The sequence below is a fragment of the Trematomus bernacchii genome, unplaced genomic scaffold (assembly GCF_902827165.1).
Source record: "Trematomus bernacchii unplaced genomic scaffold, fTreBer1.1, whole genome shotgun sequence".
Taxonomy (NCBI): Eukaryota; Metazoa; Chordata; class Actinopteri; order Perciformes; family Nototheniidae; genus Trematomus; species Trematomus bernacchii.
In genome coordinates this window covers 2296937-2324578 of record NW_022987625.1, presented here as the reverse complement: position 1 = coordinate 2324578, position 27642 = coordinate 2296937, and the positions used below count along the sequence as shown (strand labels likewise).

Here is a 27642-nt window from a genome sequence, read left to right as displayed (position 1 = left end):
ACCGGCTGGTCCTGTGGCTCGTCTTTCTTTTCAACTAGCTGATGCTCAATCTCATCCTCTTCTTCAAAGTCAGTGTCAGACTCAGAATTCTCAGAAAGGTGATCCTCACATTCTGAAGCCTCTTCCTCTTCCTCTACATCATCATCAAATGGTTCCAGAATCATTTGCAAGGCCCTCTGAGCAGAGAATCTTTTGGCCATCTTGATCAGCTGTGATAAGGACCCAAACTGGCAAAGCTTTATTTATTGCGTCTTGCCCCAAATTTGCAGCTTGGATAGAGTGGGAAAAAATAAAGATTGGTTCCCGCAAAAGATAATGCGGGAATGTGAGAGCAGACAGGTGTCGGTGCTTGACTTTATCAACAATGTTGCAGCCTTGTGCGGGAATGGCAGGGGCAGAAACACAAAAGTCACACACACACACACACACACACACACACACACACACACACACACACACACACACACACACACACACACACACACACACACACACACACACACACACACACACACACACACACACACACACACACACTACAATTTCCACACTTTTGTTAGCCCCGGGTCAAGTGACCCGAACACCCTGTATGTAATGTAAATGTGTGTGTGGGGGGGGGGGGGGGGGGGGTACAGTGGGTGGTCATTGAAAATGTGTTCTGATATATGTTCTTCACAGAAAATGAGCCAAGGCCATTGAGTGTGGGTTTGAAAGAATAATTTATCATATCATTTTTCTTTAGCTAAATAATGAAAACGGGTCCCACAGACCTGAATACCGTACAAGGATTAATAAAAACAAAAATAAACTTCAGGCAGAACATCTCCCTATAGTACATTTCAAATATTTTTGATGCATTGCAATCCTGCAAGAAATCCCTGTTTTAAATTGTTTGAACAGTAATCTGATTAAGTATTTTCTCAATGTAACTGTAAATTACTTTTTTTTTGTATCCTGATTACGTAATCCCTTTACATGTAATCCGTTAAACCCCAAGCCTGGCTGCCCCCCACCCAATCTGAATGTTATTGAGCTGACTGAGGAGTTTTTCAAAGGAGCAAATCTAATAAACTCAGAAAACTGAGGAAAACTTCTTTTTGTGAAATGTGATATTTTTCTATTGACAGAGCGGCTCTTGAGTGGATCAAAGATGATATTTTCTAAAAGCTGAGCAGAGAACACGTTGTTCTGAGGGTGCTTCACCTTCCCAGAGTGTGACAAGTGCTCTGCTGAAGTGAAGAGCATGAAGAAATTCAAAATGTCACGCCACTAAAAGCAAGGAATTGCAGGGCTTTGTTTGAATGCAGTGCTCTCTGTGAAACATAAAGGATAAATACGAGTCCTGATAGAGGGGTCCTGTCCTGTCTCATTCTGCCCCGTGTCTTATAGCCTGGCCCCCGCCCTCCAGACATCTGTCAGCTGTGACCTACCAGTGGCATAAACATGGCAGCAAACCAAAAGTGCATGGGGACACAGGAGCAGAGAGAGACAAGGAAAGGAAATGCAATGAAATAAAAAAAGCCAGATGAGACGCGAGGGAGGATAAGTGAGTACGGGGTGAAGCAGGGAGGATGAAGCAGAGGACAGATGTAATCCCTGCTGACCTATAAAAGCTCTGGCTTTCACCAGTCTGTTAGCTGTTCACATTCACATGAAATGAAACTGGTAAAAAAACTTGCTCTCGCAAACAGGAACAAATCCTTCAAGAAGCTGAGAGAACAGACTGTATATCGACTGTTCAACATGTTCCGATCCTCAGTGCATTTTCTCTTACTAAATAATCCCACCTTTCTATATAAAAACAGCATTATGATAATATGATGTTAGGGTACAATTTTTTATTAAATCTCTTCAAATCATAACTATGACTATATTTAAAATGTTCCAAAAAGTACTATTTTTATTTTTGGTTAACATTTGTGTGTAATTTCCTCAATGTTTTAAACATTACTTATCCTACAATAAATATAACATTATTCTGTGGGAAAAATACGTAAATATAATATGATAAACTATTCATGTGTCATATTTTTGTATATTGGTCTGGATTACGTTTGAATACTAAATTAGTTATGTTGCAAGTAAATACATAATGCCCAGTGTGAGGAGGGGAAAGAGCTAGTCAAGCACTTTCAGCAAATATTACTTAAAATGCATTAAATAAAGTAAAAAGAAAAAAAGCCTTGAGGCTCTAGGGATCAGGTCCAAACTGTTTTCAGTCCAGGGGAGCCAGGGTTTAAAGATGTGCTGTCAGATATTATAAAATGTAAGCGTCCTTGGGTTTATGAAAGGGTTTAATAATAAGAATTATGATTATTATTATTAAAATGTGTTTTGACGAGAATGAAGAGTGAAGAGAATATATCGGCATGTTTCTTGTTGTTCTGAGTTTGTATAGTTTTGGTTTATTGCACTAATTGTAAGTTGCTTTTGAAAAAAGAGTCAGCCAAATGTAATGTAATCAAATCAGCACCATACGCTGCAGTGTATTTAAGGTAGGAGCTTTCAGATTGACTTATTTTGAAGGGATCGATACAAATGTATCTCATTTTCTTTGACAATGTGATAATTGTTGACAGTTGAAGTTACTGTAATCATCTCACAACATTTGCAGAATTTTGTTGAGAAGAATGCCCATGACCACAGAGGAGTATCAGTCAGTTTTCATTATTGATCATCCTCCAACATAGATACAGTGAAGTAGGGCTGTGCAATTAATCGTATTTTAATCGCGATTACGATTATGGCTTGCGACGATTATGAAAACAGCATAATTGACAAAATACGATTATTTTGCTGGGTGCGCTTTCGCCCCTCCCTAAAAGCCCACTCGGCCACGTGGGAGTGACATGTGTGAGTGTTCAGCGCGAGCGAAGATGTCAGAACAAGAGCAGCAACTCGTTAAAAAGAAGGGTAAAACTATTTCCACTATTTGGAAGTACTTTGGCTTTCAGGAGTCCGACGTGGAGCAAAACAAAGTACAGTGCAGGATTTGTTACCAGGTTGTGTTGGCACCACACGCTAACACAACCAATCTCTTTAATCATCTGAAATACAACCACTAAGTGCAATACGACGGGGCAATAATACAACAAAAAGCAGACCAAAAAGATGCCCGCTCGACTTCATCCACCACATCATCACAGTCATCGATTCAGGACGCATTGTACAGAGCAACGGCCTACGCGACGAGCTCGCAGAGACACAGAGATATTACAGGTGCCATTACATTTCACATCGCTAAAGATATGTGCCCAGTTAGCACTGTTAGCAACCAGGGCTTTAAGCAACTTGTCAACACGTTGGACAAGCGTTACGCGATGCCGTCTCGGTATTATTTCAGCAGGTCTGCGCTGCCTGCGCTATTTGACAAATGCCGTGGGGAAGTTGAGAGAGATGTGGCTTCAGCTGACTACTTTGCCACCACAACGGACCTATGGTCTAGCCGCACCATGGAGCCATACATGAGCCTCACAGTTCATTATATCGATGCCGATTTCAATTTGAAGACAAAGTGTCTCCAAACCGCATTTTTCCCTGAAGACCACACGGGGCAAAACATCGCCCATGGACTGAGGGAAGCGATGGCTGCTTGGGGGTTAAAAGAGGATCAACTCGTCTGTATGACTACGGACAATGCCGCAAATATAAAGCTGGCGGCTGAGGTCAATGGATGGATGAGGCTCCAGTGCTTCGGGCATAGACTCCACTTGGCCATAGGTGAGCAGGATTCCTTCCTCCTGTTGTATGTAATATGTCATTTTAACAACAGCAACAACAACAATAATAGCAATAGTAAGTCATTAACATTGATGATCTCTCTCTTAATATGATAATATTAATTACATATTATTATTATTATGTTATGTGTGAGCTACTCTGTCATCTCTCTCTTTTTTTTCTCTCTCTCTTTCCCTCTCTCTCTCTCTCTCTCTCTCTCTCTCACACACACACACACACACAACACACCAAATTATGCTTTGATGAAGATCATGATTATCATCGTGATACTAAATAATATGTATTTGTTGTAATCTTAGAGAATGCAATGAAGGATCCCAGGATCGGCCGTGCAATGGGGCTTTGCAAGAAGCTGGTCAGCAGCTTCTCCTACAGTTGGAAAAAGAAGAGGGAACTTGCAGTGGCACAGCAGCAGCTGAATCTGCCTGAACACTCCCTAAAGACAGAATGTCCAACCAGATGGGGATCTAGGCAGGCCATGATCGACAGGGTCCTCGAGCAGCAGAAGGCCATTGCCCAGGTCCTTTCCAGCGACCGAAAAACCAGACATCTCTCCCTCACGTGACAGGACGTTGATGTACTGGAGGCAATCAATAAGTCGCTTAGCCCTCTGGTGGAATTCACAGACGCACTTTCTGGAGAGAAGTATGTAAGTGTGTCTTTTTTTAAACCAACCCTGCACCTCCTCAACAACTCATTGCTGGCAGTGCAGGAGGATGACACAGACCTCACAAAAAGCATAAAAAAGAAGATACTAGACTATCTCAATGATAAATATGATGACGCAGCGACACAAGAGCTGCTTGACATGGCCTCTGCCCTGGACCCGAGGTTCAAGCTCAAATATGTCAGTGAGGACAATCGAGGATCCATTGAAGCCAGCCTGACAACTGAGATGAGGAGGGTGATGACACTCATGGTAATAATAATAATAATAATAAAAAATTAAAATGTCAGATTTGACAGTAAATACAATTAAGTGAATGAATGTGTTGTCAAAGTGTTATAATGTAATTCTAGGTATAAATGTTAATACTCATAACCATTTAGTCTGATTAAACATGTCATTCTTATTTTCTTTATAATACTCCAAGGAGAACGCCCCTCTTGAGACGGCAGCGGTGCCTGCAGATGACACGGAGGATGCTGCTGCTGCTGCACCAAAGAAGAAAAAGAAGAAGGGACTGGGGAGCTTCTTCAAGGCCACCGTAGACCAAGCTGTAGAACCTGCTCTGGAAAAGGACAAGGCCATAGCTCTTGAGCTACAGTCCTACCTCCAGGCAGTGCCAGTGGATGCTGAGGAGGACCCACTAAAGTGGTGGAGGGAATCCCGGAAGTTCTACCCACGGCTCTCCATCCTGGCAAGGAAGTATCTGTGCATCCCAGCCACAAGTTCCTCTTCAGAGAGGGTCTTCAGTACAGGTGGCAATATTGTCACCTGCCTGCGCTCATCTCTGAAACCAGACCATGTAAACAGGCTGGTTTTTCTTGCAAAAAATCTTTAAGAGATGACATGAGCAGCATTTGCCATGGTGGCCATGTTGGCTATATGTTAAGGAGTTGTCAGTAGGTTGTGAAAGTGCACTACAACATATTTGATTTAATTTATTTTGGTCTAATTTATTTTTATTTATCATATTAATATATGTTTAGTATGGTTTTGGAAGTGCGCTCCATTATGTGTTGACCTTGTTTATTGGTAAAATATTATTTGTTTTAAAGTTTAATAAATGGTCAATGAATAATCGTCAAAATAATCGTGATATCAATTATTGACCCAAATAATCGTGATTATGATTTTTGCCATAATCGCACAGCCCTACAGTGAAGGCAACAGAGTTTGGTGAGGCAGACTCTGTTTCTGTTTAGTTTCCAAGCAACATGGCTGAAGCATCTCTCAGTGACGTCCGACCTGAGAGGCTCTGCTTTGTTTGTGAAACTGGAGTGTTCATTTCTAACTTATGCCGCGTTTCCACTACACAGCCTCGCTCGGCCCCGCTCGGCCTCCTTTGGCCGCGCCCGGCCTCGTTAGGACCAGCTCACTTTGTGGCGCGTTTCCATTACAGTTTAGGAACCGGGTCAGTATCTATAGTAACAGTGTAGGCGGAGCGACGCTGCTTAAAACTGCCGTGACGTCATCTTCAATGCGACACAACAATGGAGATGTGAAAGCGATCGTTTGCTTGTTTTTTGCTGTGTGGTTTATTATCACAAGAAATAGACAAGAGTTGTTTCGAAAGAGGCGACGTATAGCAAGACGAGGTATAGAAGAGCTGACGCGAGAGTTCGGGCAGTCCTCCTACGCCGCAGAGACTACAGGACGACTCGAATCACTACTAACTACAATGCTACTTGGTAAGCTAACGTTCGCTAACTAGCAATGTGTTTAGGCTCACTCTCCCTATACGACCAATGTATTTCAAGTATTTAATTAATTGTAGCTACCACTTTTACGTATTAAAATATGTATGCTTTTGTTTGTGTATTTCAGAAGTTACCGACCGAGCTACCGAGTGGTGGAATGTGATTGTTCCATCTTTCACACACTCAGTGGGTGGAGAACTTCAGGATGCCTGAGGAAAACCTACGTGTAATACCTAAATATTCATTGTATTGTATTGAACATAAATACATCTTTTCTTTTTCACATACATGTGTTTGTCAAATTATTTAAACCAAAAAAATGTTATCAGAATTGACTATTTAGTAAATATTTGAATTTCAAGCACCAGTACTGCCCCCATAATAATAATCTAATAATTAAGCAAATATCAAAGCAAACTATAAACATAAATACAAAAGTGTAAAACACAACAGAACTATATTCATAATGCAAGTGTAAAAAATTGTTAACATGGATGGAGGCTAAAGTATCCACAGCATAAAATAATATGATTATGATGGTTTGTCTGAAAGACACAGCCTCAAGGTTCAAGGTTTTTATTTTGTCATACGAACATAGCTAGTGTAGTTATGACAATGAACATCTTAGGTCACAGGCTCCTCCAACAGTGCAACACAATAACCCAGATCAACAGAAATATAGTGCAAGTAAATATTAAGCGCTGTGCACCGCTCTCTTTGTATAGGTGTTTTCTTTTGTTCTCTTCTCTTTGAAATATATAAGCAATGTGTTGAGTCTAGCACAACGAGGGTATTACAATTGAGTAATTTTTCTACATGTATTTATCATGTATTCTTAATACCATTATGTAATGTTATGTTTTAGAGGAGGACCTCAAGCTAGCAAACTCAATTTCAAACAGTATGCAGAGTTGTCCTGCTAAAGAGTTAAAATGTATTATTTAACCAAGTATTTATTCTCTTATTTGCTTTAATTGCAACAGATGATAAAGGTTTCACTGTGATAAGTATTCTCTTAAATCCATAAACCCCTGTACAGTGCTTTGTGGACGATGGTGTTTATGATATTTCTGACTGCAGAGGGACGCCTAGATGATGCCATCTTTCTGTGCGATCGCTGGTGGGTGCAATTATTTATCAACAAGCAATAAGATAAGACATGGCATTGATTCTGCTGGGCCAGTTGCCGTTCCTGCAGGGCCAGATCGTCTCCTCCTCGGTTTGTGCTGTTGATGCAGAGGACGTTGTACGGAACTGTTCCTCCTCGCTAGTCCCAATGTAATCATCTAGAACAGAAACATGACTTGTAAATTCCACAAACTACTGCAGCACAATACTATAAATAGCAACAACAACTATAGAAAAGACAAACTGAACGTAAACAATGGCACATATGGTGTTAGCAAACAATAGCTCTCGCTAATGCTATCTGCCTAGCTAGCCTTCGGGGCTCCATCGGGGTTGTCGAACATAAATGTAAGGATAAAATAGACTTATTTGTTAGAAGTGAGCTTTTAGAACAGATAGGGACACAAAGCAGGGACACAAGCTTTCAAGCAAATAACACAGCGTTAGCAAAAACGTACCATGCAGACTCAGTAACGCCGTTGGAGAGTCCAGTGTCTGTGTAGAGACCTCCTGAAAGACTTTGATATTGCGAGTTGTCCCGTCGAGGCACCCGCTGGACCTTATCATCTGCAATATAATGGAACGTCGTCACTTCCTCGACCGACCATGGTGTGCTTTTCTTTGCCATTGTTGTAGCTCCTCCGTTAACAAAAAATGCTGTTTGTAAAAATGGATTATCTCTCGCGCAGATTGTGACGATTCTCTCCGACCAATCAGCAGCCGAGAGCGTTGACGTCACAAACACAGCCCGGTTGTCTTTGGCCCTGGCCCCACGATTTTATGAGGCCAGAAAAACTGAGAATTAGGACCAGCCGGCCGGTACTAGGCCAAGTGGAAACGCAACCACAAACGGGCCGCTGACGTCACAGCCCTCTTAAACCGGGCTGCGCGCTGTAGTGGAAACGCGCCATTACATCCACAAAGGGAGTCTTGTTTACCTGATGTGACTAATGCGTCCTCAGAGAAGAGAAATGGGTCGGCATCACTCTGTCAGAAGAGATGAACTCATTTGTCCATGATCATATTTAGGATTACGCTGACACTCTGTCATGAGTTCATCAGCATCACTCAACACGCATCTCCTCTGCTGCCACTCGTCAGCGTCTGGCAGAGAAACATCCTCAGTATGCTGCACATCCATTGACTATTTTATAAACTATTATACCCTTTTTGTGACTGCTTTGAAATACATTATGAGTATAAATATTGGTTCAGAGGTGGAAGATGATTTTTGTACCAGAGTGTAGAAATACTCTGTTACAAGTAAAAGTCCTGCATTCAAAATGCTACTCAAGAAAAACCACAAAGGTACTGGCATCAAAATATAGTTAAAGTACCAAAAGCACCAGTATTCATTCTGCAGCCCATTTCAGAATAATATATATTATACGTTTTGATTATAATCTTTGATTATTTGATCTTTTCAAATCGGGGTTGCAGCTACAGTATGAGACTGTAGAGGAATGCCATTCTCCTGTCCTACATAGTGGTGAATGGTCAATACTCATGTCGTAGAATATCCCACCAGCCTCTGGGTCCTCCACAACATTAGGGTCAACAGATATTTAGCTAGCAAACTAGCTGCTGAAGTTTTGCACTACCAGCTAGCCGCTCCGTGCAGACACCATTTTCGTCATTCAAAGTCAGTCCGTTTTTCCTCTCTGTACGAAGCTCTAGTAGTCTGGAAGTTGGCTTTCATAACATTTAATTTTAAGTTGTCATGTCATTGAATAAAAGGGATTTTTTTTCAAACTCCAAATCTCCACTCTCCATAACTGCACTTGCTAATGTTGTTACTTTTACCGTGTTGTTGTCAGAACGCCGTTGAGGTGATTTGATTGGTCAGGAGCCAAGGGAAGCCAGCCGGCCTCTGGTTTCCCTTGGCCCCCCATGACCCTGACCTATCAGCATGCCTCATTCATTTGCCTTGCCGTGCCCCCACTGTAATAGCTCCACACATTTTGGGAACCACTGCGCTAAGCGCTGTGCTCAAAGTTCAAATTATTCCAACTAAAAACAAGCTATACTGTATGTGGAGCGGTGCTAGCTAGCAGGGTATGCACCTTTATTTACACAAATCGTAGCTAGCTGTTTTTCTCCTCAATGCTCTGAGCCCAAGCAAATCACGTGTCCTGTGAAGGCAGCTGAGAGGTGAGCCACTCCTCCATAACTGTCAGCAGTAAATCTGCACACAATGAAGAAGACAATTGTCTTTTCAAGGAATTGAATGCAATGATGTTGTATAAATAATAATACTCTGTAAGCCTTACATGTCAAAGATAATAGATGAATGTAGTTGAGATATCATCCCTCTGGTAGATGACCAGTCACAAGGTGCCATGAAACCACACAGTGGGTGACCAGTGATCTGATCATGGGTCTATTGTACTTTGACAAGGTCATGGGTCAGCTATCTCATGACTAAGCATGTATTCATAGTAACTGTATAAAAGACATCTCTTCAGTTTCAGTAGTTGCACACGACTGGAGAGACATTTGCTGTGTGCCTCTTTTGCAAATGATGATTAAAAACTTAGAAGTACAACACTTTAACCAGTTCTTGCAAGAATGTCCCCCAAAGAGCGTAGCAGGGCTCCTGCCCTCTGGACTGACATTGCCCTTTTCTGCAGAGGCTCTTCTGTAGAGATATAACAGCAGCCCTTCAGAAATGTGGAAAGAGTTTCTCTGAGCATCCTCAATTCCAATCACCTCCTACGGTGCCATTCCTGACAAACAGAATCCAAAAGATACGCTGACAGCCGTCCAGCGCACAGACAGATGTTGACAGCAGAGATGTAAACATCTGTCTGACCCCCCCCCCCCCCCCTCCTCCTTGACATGACACCAGACAAGCTCCCATTCTATCAATCAGCAGTAAAGCCTTCAAGACAAACGCTGTCCTCTCAGCGTCTCTGTGAACTCGGCTGCCTCTCGCTCCACGCTCTCACCTTTCTTTCTTCCCTCTCTGCCAGCTCGGTGTCAACATAAAGCTTCTTTCTCCCAGCTCTTCCTCTCTCTCTACTTCTCATACTCTCTACTTCTGTAATTGATTCTTTCTATCCTCTCTTTATCCAAAACCTTTTCCCTCTCTAACCTCTCCAGGTTTTATTAGAGGGAAACAGGTTTGCAGAGTGGCTTAGGCAGGCCGGGGAGTGTTACGATTCGTAGACACAGCGTACCTCCCTATCTCTCACCAATTTCCAACTAAGGCTCCAGTGGGGCCTTTGTTCCCTGCGTGTGCCTCTCCACCTCTGTTTCTTACTCTCTTACTTGCTACCCTTTTCCCTCAACCTATCCTAAGGGAGTGCTTGTTCTTCCTTCTGTCTGTCTGTGTCTGTGTATTCTCATTAACCCAGCCTCCCCCAAATGTTCTTGCTTTGTGTCTATATCGACGCCGGGATCCGGAGTCAAGGCTGATCCTCTTGCTGTGGTCCTGTGCCCTGGATCCTCTATCCTGAGTTCTGGATTAAGTCGTGGACTTCGGGTCGTGGCTGGGCCTGTCTCTGCGGTCCTGCCTGGCTCTCGTCATGCTGCTTCCCTGAAGGCCCCCACAGGATTGTTGTTGACATCATCGTTGTAACACGTTCCACAATGCCATATTGTAGTCACAGATCAATTATGTTTAATAAAGAAACAAAACCATGTCCTTGAGTCCGGACTCACAGTCAACAGAAAATGTCAGCAATTCAACCTCTTGTCATCCACAAAACCGGCGTGCAACAGGTGAGCTAAATACCAATATACCACACCCAGATGACAATTGGTAACCAATTACAATTAAACATAGTCTAAACAAATAAAGAGTATAATAGAAATAATAACCAATGGCAAAATATGCACACTGAAAAAACTGAAACGTTGACTTTAATTAAATGTATTGATTTCACATAACTGTATTAGGTTGGCTGAAAGCAATAATATTAAGTTGAACCTAATATTTTGTATTTAAACCTAATATTATTGCTTTCAACTAACCTAAAACAGTTATGTGAAATCTGTTGACATAATACATTTAATAAAATTCAACATTGCAGTTATTGATAAGCTTTGTACGTAAAGAGGAGGCTTCACACAGTGAGACAGCTGAGTGCAACTCAGCGTACATTTCTTAAGCGATTCCCTCCACAGCAGCAGAGGCTCAGTGTTACTGGACTGGAGGTAACTATTATGGCTAATTAACCTTGTTGGCCCCTTCTCCAGAGGGGCCTGAAGGAGGAGGAGCGGCCCCTCACAGGACAACCTGGCCCGGACAGATGGCGACCCACAATCCCCTGAGGTGTACGGAGGGGGGTGTGATTACAGAAATAGAAAGAAGCATAATAGATGAATGGCTGATGGTGATTAAAAAATGTGTTTTAAACTACATTTGAGATTTGAGACAACACTGCACACATCTCTTAGCTTTAATTGACAGATTGCTTCCACACTATTCTTTTCAAAACAGAGTGTCAAAGAAGAGAGCACAATTTCTTTCTTTGAAGCAGTCGGGTTTATGGGAAATATGCTCTTGTTAGTTTGTCAGTTCTGTTTATTAAATAACCATGAATACGATACTGTGGAGGCTTCTGCTTTATACCAATCATTTATTGATGTAATAGGCCATTACAGACAATGTTTCAAATGAATGAGCCAGAATTGTTTGAACAAAACTTTGACATCAATGTGACAAACTAATTTGACTAGTCAAGACGCAAATTGGCAGATTAGATTTGTTCCATTTCGCCCAGGGCCAGCTCATAGTTCTCACCGGGTTACAGAGTGACCCTGCAACTCTTAAAAACACTACAGCTGCTGTGACAACAAATAGCAAAAGAGAGGATAATGCAACAATGCAATAATGCAATAATGCAACAATACTTAAACAAGTGTGTAACCAGAGGAAACTCCACACACAGTAAAGGCATAGCAGCGATTGAAACTCGATGCTCAGGTTCACGCAAGGGTGCAAAATACTTATTAGACATCTTTTTAAAACAAAAATGGTTTTACAAGATATGAAAGCATTTAATTTGTGAAAGGCAAAAATCATATCACCAAAAACATATCAAGTTGCATCGACATGCATACAATCTCCTGTTTTCCATCCCAGACGAGGGCAATGACGCTTTGCAGAACAATTTTGAAATCTGATTGTTTACCATATAATGCATTGACAATACATTTCTCCCTGCTTTATGGTGGAAATCCTAGAAGTCCTGATATAGGTTGCATTTACAGTAAACCAGCTGTAAATGGCGACTGAAGTGTCTCCAGATGCATTTTAAAGCAAGCCTTCTAACACCAACAACCACACACACACTGCTGAAAACTAAATAAAGCTACATGCTGCACAATTGATGGTGATACATGTGGTCTTATTCATTCTAAATAATAACCGTAGGGTGAAAGGTGAGATAAATGTTAGGATCTTAGCAGGAAACGAGTGGTTTGTGCAACAAAACAGGGACACAGAGGCTACATTTTCTACAGCAACAATAATTTAGATCATTACACCGAGCTAGTCTTTTATGTGAAGAAGCAATTGTGTCTCTCTCCTTTGTGTATTTGTGTATTTGTTGTGTGTGTGTGTGTGTGTGTGTGTGTGTGTGTGTGTGTGTGTGTGTGTGTGTGTGTGTGTGTGTGTGTGTGGTGTGTGTGTGTGTTAGGGGCTTCATCTAATACACAGTTTAAACGACTTTAAGTTTGTCTACAGAAGGCGATTGATGTATTTGCTGATAGATCACTAAAGACAGGTGGGGTGTGCTAACTGATAGCATCACATGTTGGGTGAGTATTTATATTTCTCCATGAGGATGTCTGTGTGCACATCTGGGGACTCTATTTGAACAGCTGTGTGTGCCTGCGAGCCTGTGTGTGTGTGTGTGTGTGTGTGTGTGTGTGTGTGTGTGTGTGTGTGTGTGTGTGTGTGTACACTGTACACTGTATGCAACAGTTTTCCAGTGTTGGTTTAGCTCTGAGAGTCAGGGACAGAGCAATAAATCATTGTGTCTTCGCTTCTTGACTTTATTTGAAGGAAGGGCAGCTCGGGCCATCATTCATATTTGGTGTAAATGAAAATCGACATGTCATCCCTATGACACAACCTTGGGGTTGGCCTCGGCTGCTGAGTGGTTTCTGAGTGTTTGTTTTACTCTGCTTGACATGGGGTGTTTACAAAGTGCCTCTCAGCCGCCTCGAAAACCTCCAGAAAACCTGAGAAACTCACCTATAAAGCAACATAAGTGCTCCTCAAACAGGAACGACTCTGGGATCCAAACATGTACGTAGAGTTGCAAACATCACATTTAGCCTTTAAACACACAACTCTCAGGGGCTGCAGACAGGAAAGAGATTTGAACACAGCACGAGGGCTGCCCTCGACTTTTCTAGTCGACCAATAGTCGTCAATGCTGGAGATTATTCGACAAAACTTGGCAAGTTTAGGATAAATTAAGATTATTAATATTATTTATTTATTCTTTATCCCGAAATGGTTTCAGTTTCAAAGGCTGACACATGGTACGCTGTGCTTCACATAAAATATAAAATATAAACAATAATGAACCTTTGGAATATAAGTTACATTTTAAACGTAGAAAGAGCATGAGTCACACGGACACAGCGGTATAAACAGTAGAATCATTGTAAGGATTGTTAACGTGTGTCCGAACAAGCAGCGAGGACACACACGGAGCATTTAGTTAATTTACTCTCTCACACAGTAACATAACTTTACTTATCATCTGTTTAGTTAGAGTTGTAACACCAACAATAACTAGACAAACGATAAGTAAAAAAAACAGTACCGTTTATATTTGGAATGTAAATATAACAAACCAATAAAAACTACCAATATGACAAATCTGCTGCAAAAATCTGCTGCAAAAATCCCTCCGCACATAACACCGTCATCATGAAATTAAAGCTTGAATTTATCGTTTTCTGAGGGTCAGAATTAATATATAGTATAGGTCTATCAGTGTTTCCCCTCCCATTGTCTTGGAGGGGCGCTGCGCCCCTCCAAGACAAAACAATAAAACAATAAAACAATAAAAATAAATAATTTTTTTTTAATATATATATATATATATAGCACCAAATTGCAACTAATCTATATCTACTGTCCCTTTTCACATTGCACATGTGCTCTTTTATTAAAAAAACTAAACGCTCTCATTTTAAGTTGTGAGTTTAGTGTTTTTGACCCTAAGAAACACTGATGCATTAATCAATTAGCGCGTTCACACCGGAGTACTTTTCCCACAATAGTTCATCAGAACTATGATATATTTGCGTTCACACAAAAAGCCCCAGGAACTAAATTAGTTCATCAGAACCATTTTTACACCGTTTTCAGTCCCTGCTCAAGAGCTCATACGTCTGATTGGCTGTGCGGAATGCAAACCACGCCCGTTTGACTCTGAATTTTTTCAGCGGCCATTGTATTTGCTCGCTTCGGGCAGCGCACCCGATGAGATTACTTTTGTGAAAGCAGTTATTATAGCAACACTAAATAAATCATCGGAGCGGTGGAGTGATGAGGATGTATCGGTGCTTCTGGCGATTTACTCGGAGGACGCGATCCAGAAGCTTCTACTGAAGGCAATGTCCGTGGTTCAGTAAAGTTAGCAGACCTGGAAAACCGTCCACAGCGCAGTCACGCCTGGAAGGTAAAATAAACTACATGCAATGCATTGTTTTAATCTGCACAATACTGGTCTCAGATGTACTTTTATTTGTTCGGTAGATCGAGTTAGCAATGCTAGGTTGAATTGGGTAACACTGTTAGCAGGCCGGAACCGAGCTAGCTAATAACATCTAGCTAGCTCGCTAGCTATTCTCGGCCGCTATAAAAACGTTTTGACTTGTGAATAAGTGTGCAATGTTCTGTAATTGCTTCACTAACTCATGGCACTAATCGTGTGTTTCAGGCGAGGTGTTTCTCTCTGGATTGGAAACTAGTTAGCTTTCCCCTCCGGGATAAAACGATAATATAACGTTAGCAATTAGCATGCTAGCTGTACTGGAATGAATAGGGAGGTAAACAAATTATGGTAGTTGCTATAATTTCATGTGTAATTTGCAACATTCATTCTACATGTTAATGGTAAAAGCTTAAACAGTTGGTTACCTGCATGCCACAAAGACTGATGTTCTAATATTTTTGCACATTTAAGTAAAAATGTAATTGAAATTCAATTTATTTTTCCTTTTTTGTATTGATTGTTATAATTGTACTCAGCCATGTTATGTTAGATGTCAATCCACTTACACTGTAACTACTCTGGCCTTGAAAGAAGGTTACGCATCTAACTGATGTCCACTAATCCCTATAAAACAAAGTTCAAGCATACATTAAGCACAAAACAATAAATAAGGGCACTTTGATATTTATTTATTTTTTATTTGATATTATTTGATCCTATCTTATCTTCTACTTTACACCTGCATTGTGTACACTGTCCCTGCCTGCCCCATGTCCAATGTTGTCTCTGTTGACAACCTACTAGGCGATTAAACTGGTCTTGTATCTTGCTTATTTCTCCTTAGGAAAGCGGGCACGCGATGACAGCTTCCTTGACACCATCATGGCGAAGGAGGACCGCCGTGCCATGGTCAGCAAGGAGAATGAGGACCTGCATGCCAAGGAGATGCACGACGAACGGCTGCTGCATTCACACAAGGCCCAGGAATCGGACGACCAGCTGCTCATGGTGATGCCGCGCTATGCTGACTCGGCGGCGCGCCAGGTGGAGGTGTCGGCGCGCCAGGTGGAGCAACAAAATACCTTTCAGGCTGGGCTTCTGGCAGTGCTAAGCGAGCTGATTAAATCCAACAGGCCTTCAATAAAAAAATTAAGAAAAACTTGTCGTTGTTGATAAACTGTACAATGACTTGTTGGAAGGTGTGTGGTGCAGTGATCTGCTGCGTTGGTGTTCGGATCAGGGGAGCAAGACACTTCACCCCAAATTGCCTACACCTGGGACAGTTCATTTTGTATTATTGTGATTATATATATGCCACTGTTATTAATACTGACACTTCACTTTGCACTAAGGTGTGTCTGCTGCTGAGCCTACCTATTGTTATTATATATATATATATATATGTTTTGATACTACTGACACTTTATTTTATATTGCAAATGTTAACTTCTATTTACATGCATACGACATACCTGGGACAGCGTGATGCTGTTATTGATATTGTCTTGAGTGTGCAATAAAAGAGAACCTACATGGCGATTAAACAGAGCCTGTATCTTACATTTTTCATTACATTTCATGTAACTAAGCTTGCTTATTTCTCCTCTGACACTTCATCTTTACAGTGACCTGTGTAGCATCCTATACATCACATGTAAGTGATTATTCTGATACCATCATGTTTCATCGGTTATAAACTGGCGAAGCTTTATTTATTGTGGCTTTCAAAAAGATAATTTCATTGTATTTCAAAATGGCGTCCAACACAAGCACTATTTATTTATAGAAAGAGAAATGGTTAAGTTTGTTATTACCAGTGTTGTGAGTTCAATATTTTTTAATTAATTATAGTAAGGGAACATCTTAGGAGTTAGCGTAGTGAGTTTCAGAGCAGTGTAATGATTATTTGACCTAAAACTAAATGTTTTTATGAACATGAGGATTTGCTAACTTTTGATTTCCCCCATTTTACACGACACAAATGGAGGCCACTATGGGCCACAACTAACACGTAGGTTTCTGTAGGGTTCATGGCAGACGGATGCAGTTGCTCTCAGGAGGATATATAATAAAGGTGTGTTAACTGCTGAGCCTATTTAGTGTGCATACGACACACCTGGCACAGTTTATTCATTTCACACGTAGCGTAGCGCGTGCATGTCGTCGTCCAATCCTTTTGTCAATCCTTCTTAACCGCCTTCGCTTCCGAATCAGCATGGCTATTGCATTTGACTGGTCGACGATCTGTATTTGTGTTTGCTTAAATAACGCAGACGAAGCTCATGTCTGAGGTCGGAAGGTAAACAGACGCCTCATATACAGCAGGTGGGCGCGGCAGAGGTTTTTCTTCTTCTTTTTCTCTCGGTTTTTTGGCGGATTGCAACTTTAAGGTGCATACCGCCACCTACTGTACTCGCCGTGAAGTTGTTTGCGGCCTGCCAGTAAACCCAAAGCAGAAGAAGTGACGTCAGCGGCTTCATTTGCCTAATCCACCCCCAGGAACTCATTTTGGTGTGAACGCGATCTGCTTTAGTTCATCAGAACTAAAAGAGTTCTCATGAACTGCGTTCTCATGAACTATTGTGGGAAAAGTACTTGGTGCCTATTAACAATAATCCACAGTTCCTCTCTCTGCTCCAGAGGATTTAAAAAAAAAATATCCCAATGCCACCCCCCCCTAGACTGCTGCCTGACTCACTGCTGCTGCTTTCTTTTTTTCCCCTTCGACTAATAGACTAATGGAAAGTTAGTTGAATAAGAGTTTTTTAGCCGACTCACCATTAGCATACTATTTGGGGACAGCCCTACATAGCAAAAAAAAAATTCCTGTATCAGTGACTATGCTATAACACTGTTTTGTTATTTGGTTGATTTAAAATGATTTTGCACATTTTAGTGATAATGCGTCAACTTTGATCTTTCTAGGAAACAAAGATAAGAAGCAACTTAACTCTGTGAACGGCTCTGCAGTCATCAACAAAAGTTACCTTCATTAGAGCTTCTTCTGTTCGGGGACATTAGAAACAACTATCCAATCTAGCTGCATCATTTGTTGCTAATTAGTGTTAATGCTTCCAAAGTGCACTAACATTATCTTTCTGCAGCTAGCAGGAGCCATCTGTGGTGCCGTGGTGCCGTGGTGCCTGGGTGTCCGGCACCACGGCAGGGCACAGGAGGTGAACTGGGACCTCTCCAAGTAGCAGTGCACATTCCATATTTAGGACTGCTCGGGGACTTGAACAGGCAACCCTACGGCTCCCAGTCCAAGCCCCTACTGACTGAGCCACTGCCGGACTAAGTGCTCATTGTTTCCACTTTCTATCACTAATACCAACCTAAACAGCGCTTTAACAGTATGTTTTAGCAAAACAGTCATCAACTCAACATTTCTTATAATTATTTTCTGCCCTTTCTACTGGCAGGTTAGTACTGTGTGTATTTTGGCAGCAACACGTTTGATACTCGAGGAGTTGAAAAAAAAGGTATTTTCATGTTAAAATCAGTCACAGATGAAAAATTTGCTTATTTTCTGCGATACACTGCATGTGATGCTAACATCCTTCCTTATCATCATGGACTCCAGGATTCTCTGCTCAAGTGCCTTGAAATACAGACTGAGTCCACACAGTCCTGCAAATTAATAGAATAAGCAGGACTGTATTCCACTGTATGTTATCCTTTTACTGTTTTACATCTACTTAGTTTACATATTCCTGCATTTTTACTTAATAATAATAATAATAATAGATTTATTTCGTTAGCGCTTTTACAGGTGCTCAAAGACGCTTTACAGATATAGTGAAAAGAAAAGAACAACAAATACATATATATAGTTAAAGTTAAAGTTAAATAATACAATCGCACATTAAAAGCCAGATTGAAGAGGTGAGTTTTTGTGAGTTTTTTGAAGGTGGTGAGGTCAGTGCAGTCTCTGATGGGTTGTGGGAGTGAGTTCCAGAGGGAGGGGGCAGCGACGGAGGAGGCTCTGTCCCCCCAGGTCCGGTGATTGGTGCGGGTGGGGATGGATAGGAGGTTGGCTTCTGATGAGCGGAGGCAGCGGGAAGGGGTGTGGTGGTGCAGCAGGTCTGTGAGGTAGCGGGGGGGGCTGGTTGTTGAGGGCTTTGTAAGTAATCAGGAGGACTTTGAAGTGGATTCTTTGACGGACGGGGAGCCAGTGGAGGTTCTGGAGGACGGGAGTGATGTGGTCTCGGGAGCGGGTGTGGGTGAGGAGGCGGGCAGCAGAGTTCTGGATATGTTGGAGTTTATTGAGGAGGTTGGATGGTATGCCGTAGAGGATGCTATTGCAGTAGTCGAGTCGTGATGTGATGAATCAGGGTTTCAGCAGCAGAGGAGGAGAGTGATGGGCGGAGACGGGCAATGTTTTTGAGGTGGAAAAAGGCGGTCCTGGTGATGTGATTGATGTGGTGATTGAATTTGAGCTGACTGTCGAAGATGACTCCGAGGTTGCGGATGTGAGGGGTAGGAGATAGAGTGTGGCTGTCAATGGTGAAGTTGAAATTCTGGATGGCTTTGGTACGGGATGGGGGGCCGATGATGATGATGTCTGATTTGGCACTGTTCAATTGGAGATAGTTTGTTTGCATCCATGCTTTTATTTCTGAGAGACAGTTGGTGAGAGTGGAGTGTGTTGTGGGGGTGATGGTTTTTGTTGAGATATAAAGTTGGATGTCATCGGCGTAGCAGGGAAATTGAAGGTTGTGGCGACAAATTATTTTGCCAAGGGGGAGCATGTAGAGGATGAAGAGGAGGGGGCCAAGCACCGAACCCTGGGGGACGCCTTGGGACAGAGGAGCAGTGGAGGAGGTGCAGTTATTGATGTTGATAAACTGATGTCTGTCGGTGAGGTAGGATTTCAGCCAGGAGAGTGCAGTGTCGGTGATGTTGAGTGATGATTCGAGGAGGGACAGCAAGATGGTGTGGTTGATGGTGTCGAATGCTGCGGTGAGGTCGAGGAGGATGAGGATGTTCAGGTTGCCGGAGTCAGAGGAGAGGAGGAGGTCGTTTGTGATTTTCAGAAGAGCTGTTTCGGTGCTGTGTTTTGATCGGAAACCGGATTGAAATGGCTCAAAGAGGTCATTGGAGCTGAGGTGGGATTTAAGTTGTGAGGCAATGACACGTTCAAGTATTTTTTACAGAAAGGGGAGATTTGAGATGGGCCGGAAGTTGGACATGATGTCAGGTGTGAGTCCAGGTCTTTTGACAATGGGTGTGACAGCAGCCAGTTTGAGAGAGGGTGGAACTGATCCAGATCTGAGGGAGGAGTTAATGATGGTGGCGATGAGTTGGGAGATGGCAGGGAGGCTCTCTTTAACACATTTGGAGGGCATTGGGTCAAGTGTGCAGGTGGAGTTAATTCCAGTCATGAAGTCGGACAATTGCATGGGGGTCACAGGGGAGAAGTGGGACAGGGGCTGTGAGGTGAAGGGGGGGGAGCCAGGAGGGGAGGTGGGGGGTGCTGATGAGGGTGTCAGATTGCTGTAAATGTTGTTGATTTTGGTTTAGAAAAACGAGAGGAAGGAGTTGCACTGTTCTGTGGTGAAGGATGAGGTGGCGTTGTCACAGGGTTTGAGAAGTTTGCTGATGGTGGAGAACAGACGCTTGGGGTTGCTGGAGCCAGACTGAATGAGTTGTGAGTAGTAATTAGACCGGGCTGCTTTGAGTGCGTTACTGTACTGCTGGAGATAGTCTTTGTAGATTTGAAGATAGACTGTTAGTGTGGTTGTTATGGCAGAATGTTTAATACAGCGTATTTATGATATTCATTAATGATCACATGGTATTCCATATGATGTGTGTTACTGAGTTGGGTCACACACAGTTAGAGAGACAATGGTCGTTCTGAATTATCAATAGATGTATTCATTTTAAGTGAGCTGACACCGAGGGTATAGGAAGTTCAGAGAAGGCCTCGGGTTATAAAAACAGTTAACCTTTGTTAGTTAACTAATCCTAAGGATGTCATGAGATGATGACGTTTAAACATATACAGGTATAGCTTTCAGAGAGAAAAACATGTGACATTTGTGTGGTTGGCTGCATGATAAAATGTGTGTGCGTTAAACATGTTTGGGGAACATGTTCGTGTGTCATTTAGAAAAGTATATATAGCCCTGTGTTTCTTCTGTTCTGGGGGGCATTTCCACGATTGGCTGCTGTGGCAGCAGGTGATGTACTTCCCATTATTGTTTGTTTGTTGCAACAACTAAATAATAATTACTTATCAGCTATATCTGTGTTTGTGTTTTATTGATTCCTCTCTGTTTCATTCTTTCCTGTTGTGTTATGCTGGATCTCTCCACAACATTTTGGAGGTCCTACCGAGATGCCAATGCTGGAGGTTGCTGTGTTTCTTCTCTGGAGGTCTCAACTCACCCTGATCAGGCAGCTACATAGAAAGCTGTGGTAAAATCTCAAGGAATTGAGAAACCAGACTTGAGACTTCCACAGAAGAAATGCCGACTCACAGTAAGCAGAACGTATTTGGAATGAAATTGACTTTTGAAGTTGTATTGGTTATTTTTCCAAATTTAAGAAAAAAAGCAGAGGAGTGGAGTTAAGGCACAGCTATGGCTGAGATATATTTGTTGATTGTTCTGTCTGCTGGTTGTCATTGTTGATTCGTAAAGGTCTTGTTTTATGTTGATAAATGTTTATACTGGAGAGATCACTGTATTCTGCTCGTAGTCTGCCTGAGAAGCTAAAGGTTTGACTGAGGGAATATGATCTTTGCTAGCCGTAAGGATATGTTATGCTGGAGGAATCACTGTATCTGACCTCGTAGTCGTGAATTCTGCCTGAGAAGATCCTAATGATTGTCTTAAGGTTCAGAGATTCATTTGGCTGAGGGGATATGATTTGCTTTGCGAGCCAAGTGCACATCCGGTCCGTTCGGTAATTAAGAGATTAATAAGCCCGATCTGAGTTCAGGGAGTTAAAAGTATAAAACTTGCCTGGCGACTCTGTGAATTCACTGAATACAAAAGTGGAGGTTTCCATGTTTTGTCAGGCCGTAATATAAATGTAGAGCCTGTGATAAAGCGCTGAATGTTTTGGTATACCATAGTTTGTTGTTAATTGTTCAAAGAAGCCCCCTTCTCCTGAAAAGGCTGAGAGCTCCAGCCGGGGTGTGTCTGTATTTGTCTGTGAAAGTATTTCCCCCTCTTTCTGATTCTGTAGAAGAGGAGACCCTTTGTTTTATCAGCTGTGAGAGCAGCAGCCCGGAGTGTGTCTGCTTGTTCTTTCGTCTAATGCCTGAAAGAAGGCTGCTGAGTGTTGAGTTTAAAAAAAAGAAGAAGTAGAAGATCAATGAGTGATCTGAAGTTGGAGTGAATACATTGAAAATTAATAGATCAATGTTTGATTTGATATAGTAGATATATTGAAATAAATAAGAAACAATGATTTGTTGTTTTTAGCATAGTTTTTGTAGGATACAGTTACGTCACATTGTGGTTTTTATGAGAAGTTTTGAGAACTGATTGTTACCATTGCATTGCATTGTGAATTTCATGGTATTTGTCATTAACTAAGAATTGTACTTAATTATATTTCATACAGTAACATTAAGGGAAAGTAAAAAGAGATTTACTGAGTATATGAAGTAGCTATATTGAAATAAAAATATTTAGTTTTATTTTCACCTAGAAGTAAGATGTTTTGAAAAGTCTAGAGAGAGTAAAAGTTATATAAAGTTAACTACTATTCTGGAAAATGTTCCTATGGTTTACTGTTTTATGAGTAACATAAAATAAACAAATATATATTTACTAGATATAAGAACAACATGCTTATCTAGGTTAACAGAAAGTTGCTATTAACCAGTTTCAGCTGCAACTATCCTATTTTTGTTCTAAAGAGAACATACGTTGAATTTACAATTAATGTTAAGAAAGTTCACAATTGATATCACTAAAGACCGTTTTGGATTAATTGGGCGTGTCTGTCATAAACATTCATGCTTAGATGGAATAAAGTGTTGAGATGTTCTCAAAGTGGGAGTTTTCACAATGCCTTCTTTGTTGTTATTGAAACAGTGATAAAGAAAACTGTTCCGTGATGATTTCTTTAGGTTTTAGCTTTAGTAATGAAGATTACATTTTGTGAGGAAACCTTTCCACCAAGAATTCCTTTAAGTGTTCCAAAAATATATTCATTAACTGTAATTAGATTACTTATTTTTCAAATATAGCGCGGGCTGAATACAGTTAGTTTTGTATTCTGTTACAAACCTAACCATGCTTGTAACACAACTTGGATAAACAATTAGAAAAAGAATAGAATAAGCAAATAGATAAAAGATGAGTCTATAGTGGTTAAGGAGGGTTTCCTTGTTTTGCTCATTGACTTGAACTGAAGTAAAGAAGAATAGTGTTTTATGAGAACTGTCATTCCTCATGGTTTTTAAATATAAATCATCAGTTTTTATAGACTTTGATGTTAAAATGGATCATGGTGGAGAATTAATACCTTTTTGGTTTCGAATTTAAGAAGATTTTAAAGATGATGTTTATGTTATTTTCCTGACTAGAATTTAAAAGCAGGACGTCAACTAGACAAAAGAGATTTTACAATTTAGTTTTACTACTTTTAATGAAGTAAAGAATCTGGGTAAACTACCACCGTTGGTTTGTTTTAACATTCACATGTTTCAGCATTCCTGACCATATGGACACTCAGACATGTTGTAACCCGTTGGGGGAGAGATTTAAATTGAGTGTTTCTCTAGTAGCTGATTGGCTGTGATTACAGCAGCACTGGATAGTTATGCGCCACCTTTGGGTTGTACTCTGAATCAGTGTGTTGGTGAGATGTTGCTCACTACAGAAACAGAAGAAGTGTGCAAAGAACGCACCTCTGAGGAGGTTTTGACATTTTGCTTGTGCCTCGTTGTCAAGGCAACAGTGGTGTAAAGAGGAACTGCAGTTTTGGGGATTTCTACTGTGCAGAGAACAACGTGTGTCTGCTGATTGTACCACATTGATCCAAGAGTTTCCTCCCCTCCAGACATCCCAATGCCAAAAAGAGTTTCCTTGATCCAACTGACTACAGCTGCAGAGGACAACGAATCACTGACTGTTCTCATTATGACAAGATCTTGAGACAGGCTTGTCTCAGACTGTTCAGACTCTGAAGAAATTATGCAATGATTTTATAGCATAACTGTGCAAGAGTTTTCCAGAGGGTGGTGCAGAACATTATGTTTAGTGTTTAAGAAAAGAGGCTGCTTGTTTAACGATGGTCTGGAATACTGAAAAGATTCAAGTTTAATATCCTTGTTTAGCATACAATACATCTGATTATTTTATCACACAGAATAATCTTGACATATAAACTAGCTATGGGTAAAACGTGTGGTCGTTATACCATTGTTATCATGAACTAAAAATAAATAGGGAAATAGTCTGGTTAAAGAAGAACATATTTGATATCCTAGAGAGGGTTAGTTATATTGTGAATACTTCACAAAGTATTTACTAATGTATTTTGAAGAACAAATAACAAAAATAACAAGTCCAATTTTGTTTTGTTTTGTTTTTAGATGAAATTGTCCATTACCAAAACTGTTCACCTTAGGTCTAGCTTTAGACTTTGATAGTAAAGGAGTATTTAGGCTTATTTTTATATATCTGACATTTTTTAAACATGTTGGCTATTTCCTAGATGGAGAGATGGCATTACTCTCCATTTGTTACAAACATTTCTGAAGATTTAATATTTGTTCCATTTCTAATATTCCTATTTCAAACGTAATTTTAGAGTAACAAAGGCTGATGCTGAACTTGGAAAACATGTGTTTGCATGTCGTAAACAAAGAGGCTTTGTTTGTTCAATCACCAGTTAAATCTCATACAGTAATAATGATTGATTTGGCTAAAGCTTAGTTTAACATCCTGGTGAAACATTATGAGATATGTTCACTTCTAAGGGTAAACAAATTGATTAAAATGGATTATTGTTATTATTGTTGATTAATTTGGAATATTAATTAAAAAGGCCGTTATCTGCAGGTTCACTTAGGAATGCCTTGCATGAAAATTTGTCAGGCTTTGTGTTTCCTAGGGGCAGTACATTAATGAAGTTTATTGATAATTTGTTTATTTAACATCTGAAGAAAATTGTGCTGCGAACACGGGAAAAACTTTGTTGCATTGTTTGACATCAACACCATGATGTCACTGATTAAAAACTCCAGCTGGTAGAATATCAAAGTGCACTACTAAAGGACATGAGATCTCGAGACTGACTTAGACTTTGCAAAGACTGAATGAATGTGAATTGATTTGTCAATTCCTGACTGTTACAGTAACACTGACCCACCGACAGAGTGATTTTATTTTGGGATGCACACAATGCTTTTAGCAATGGATTTCTGACTATGCCATTGTTGAACCATTGTGAGACATGACGCATGCATTTTGTTTGACTCTGCATGATCCCTGCATGGCTTGATGACTATGTAGCTTGATTTTTAACATTGTTGATTCTTTTTGACAGGAGAACGTTTTTTTTTCCTGTTTTAGGTGTTCCTGATGATGAGTCATAGGACTTTGAAATAACATTGTATGTGAAGATGGGTACTCTCTGAAGTATCTTATTTGGGAAACATGGTCTCTATGGGTTGGAGGACAATGTTTCCAGGAGGGGTATAATGGGTTTATTGTTCAATTTAGTAATTTAATTTTAAGATGTATTTGATAATATTTTGTTTTATTCCAGTTGAAATGTTTCATTATTTCTTCTGTGACACATTGGTTTCAGATTTCTTTGAATTCTTGTCACGTGAATCTTTTAACCCTCACATGATCCAGAGGGCAAATGAAACTTGTCGCTTAAAAAAACTTTTTCCCACATGGTTAAGCTCTCGATTGGGTTCTGCTAAAGACAGGTATGATTAAATGTATTGTTCAAAGTTGGGATCTGATTGGTTTCAGCACCGTGGCTGAACAATTTTGCAGGAGATGTTTGTTGTGTGTTTAGGAAATTGTGGGTAAGTAAAAACACAACACAAACAACATTTCATGGTTTCAAGAAGTTTAAAAATGATAGATAAGACTCTAAGACCTAGTGGTCGACTGTAGGCTGTTAACCCAGAATGCAAGTGCTATTTTCTACCCAGGCCAAAGCTGTCTTTTTCCCTTGCAATCTTGAGGAGGGAAGATGGATCATTCTGAGGCAGACTGGAGTATCAATGAAGGCAGCTGGATGACTTCCAGCTATTCTTCTACTGCTATTGTCTTATGGGTTTGGGTCAACACGAAGAACAAAACCCAAAACTTCTGAGATGATTTACAGCCAAGTATATTAGTAATCTCAACACTCCAAAGAACATATAGAAGATCCACCGTTAACTGTTCTTTTACTGAAGTCTCAGTTTTTCTGACTACAGTTCCGTCCAATTCAAATGGTAATGATGTTGCTTCAGATGTCATCAAGGGATTTTGCTATGAGATGGGACATTACAGCATGAAGGCTAAGATAAATATTCCATCTAAAGGCTACGCATGGAGATCGGAACGTGCACACCCTGAGGAAGTGTTTACTGGACAATATAACAGAAGTAGAAAAGGATGGACAACAGTTACATCTTGCTATAAGTGTTTTGGAAGATTTTTCATTATGTATAATCAAGTATTAATTGTATGTTGCTTTGTTATTAGGCTATGTATGTAAGTTTGTTAAACTTGAATGGGACAAATTGATTTTTTCCTCTTAAACATACTGAGGTTTTTAAATAATTTTCCATTTAAGTAGAGTAGGATTAGCGCAATTGTCTTTTCTTCCACTTTTTGTGTTATAATCAAAAAGGTGGTTTTTTGGCTATTGTGAGTAGGTACAGTACAGGTGACCTGTGATTTCTGCCTTGAGTAAAATTATTACCCATTGATAAATATTTTTCAGAAAGTCATTTTGGGCTTTCGAGGGCGGAACTCAGTAGGTTACTTGTAATAATAATCTTTTTTGATTAAGTGATCTTAATTAATAAAAGGAGGGAGTGTTATGGCAGAATGTTTAATACAGCGTATTTATGATATTCATTAATGATCACATGGTATTCCATATGATGTGTGTTACTGAGTTGGGTCACACACAGTTAGAGAGACAATGGTCGTTCTGAATTATCAATAGATGTATTCATTTTAAGTGAGCTGACACCGAGGGTATAGGAAGTTCAGAGAAGGCCTCGGGTTATAAAAACAGTTCACCTTTTTGTTTGTTAACTAATCCTAAGGATGTCATGAGATGATGACGTTTAAACATATACAGGTATAGCTTTCAGAGAGAAAAACATGTGACATTTGTGTGGTTGGCTGCATGATAAAATGTGTGTGCGTTAAACATGTTTGGGGAACATGTTCGTGTGTCATTTAGAAAAGTATATATAGCCCTGTGTTTCTTCTGTTCTGGGGGGCATTTCCACGATTGGCTGCTGTGGCAGCAGGTGATGTACTTCCCATTATTGTTTGTTTGTTGCAACAACTAAATAATAATTACTTATCAGCTATATCTGTGTTTGTGTTTTATTGATTCCTCTCTGTTTCATTCTTTCCTGTTGTGTTATGCTGGATCTCTCCACAACATGGTTTTCTTGTGTTGGCGTTCAAGTTGACGTTTCCTTGATTTCATTTGGCGGAGTTCGGGGGTTTACCAGGGGGCGGAGTGTATGAAAGAGACATTTTTAGTTTTTGTGGGGGCCAGTTCATTG

General features: G+C 40.6%; 2 protein-coding genes across 2 annotated transcripts in view; one reads left to right on the top strand and one right to left on the bottom strand.

Moving 5' to 3' along the window:
• The window catches only part of LOC117484459 (polypeptide N-acetylgalactosaminyltransferase 18-like), a 306696-nt gene that overhangs the window by 205922 nt on the left and 73132 nt on the right, over positions 1-27642 (bottom strand).
• Positions 3176-5163, top strand: LOC117484462 (zinc finger BED domain-containing protein 1-like). Its single transcript, XM_034132935.1, has 3 exons — positions 3176-3720; positions 4041-4660; positions 4836-5163. Exons 1-2 carry the CDS (start codon positions 3249-3251, stop codon positions 4304-4306), a joined length of 738 nt encoding a protein of 245 aa, XP_033988826.1. The 5' UTR covers positions 3176-3248; the 3' UTR covers positions 4307-4660; positions 4836-5163.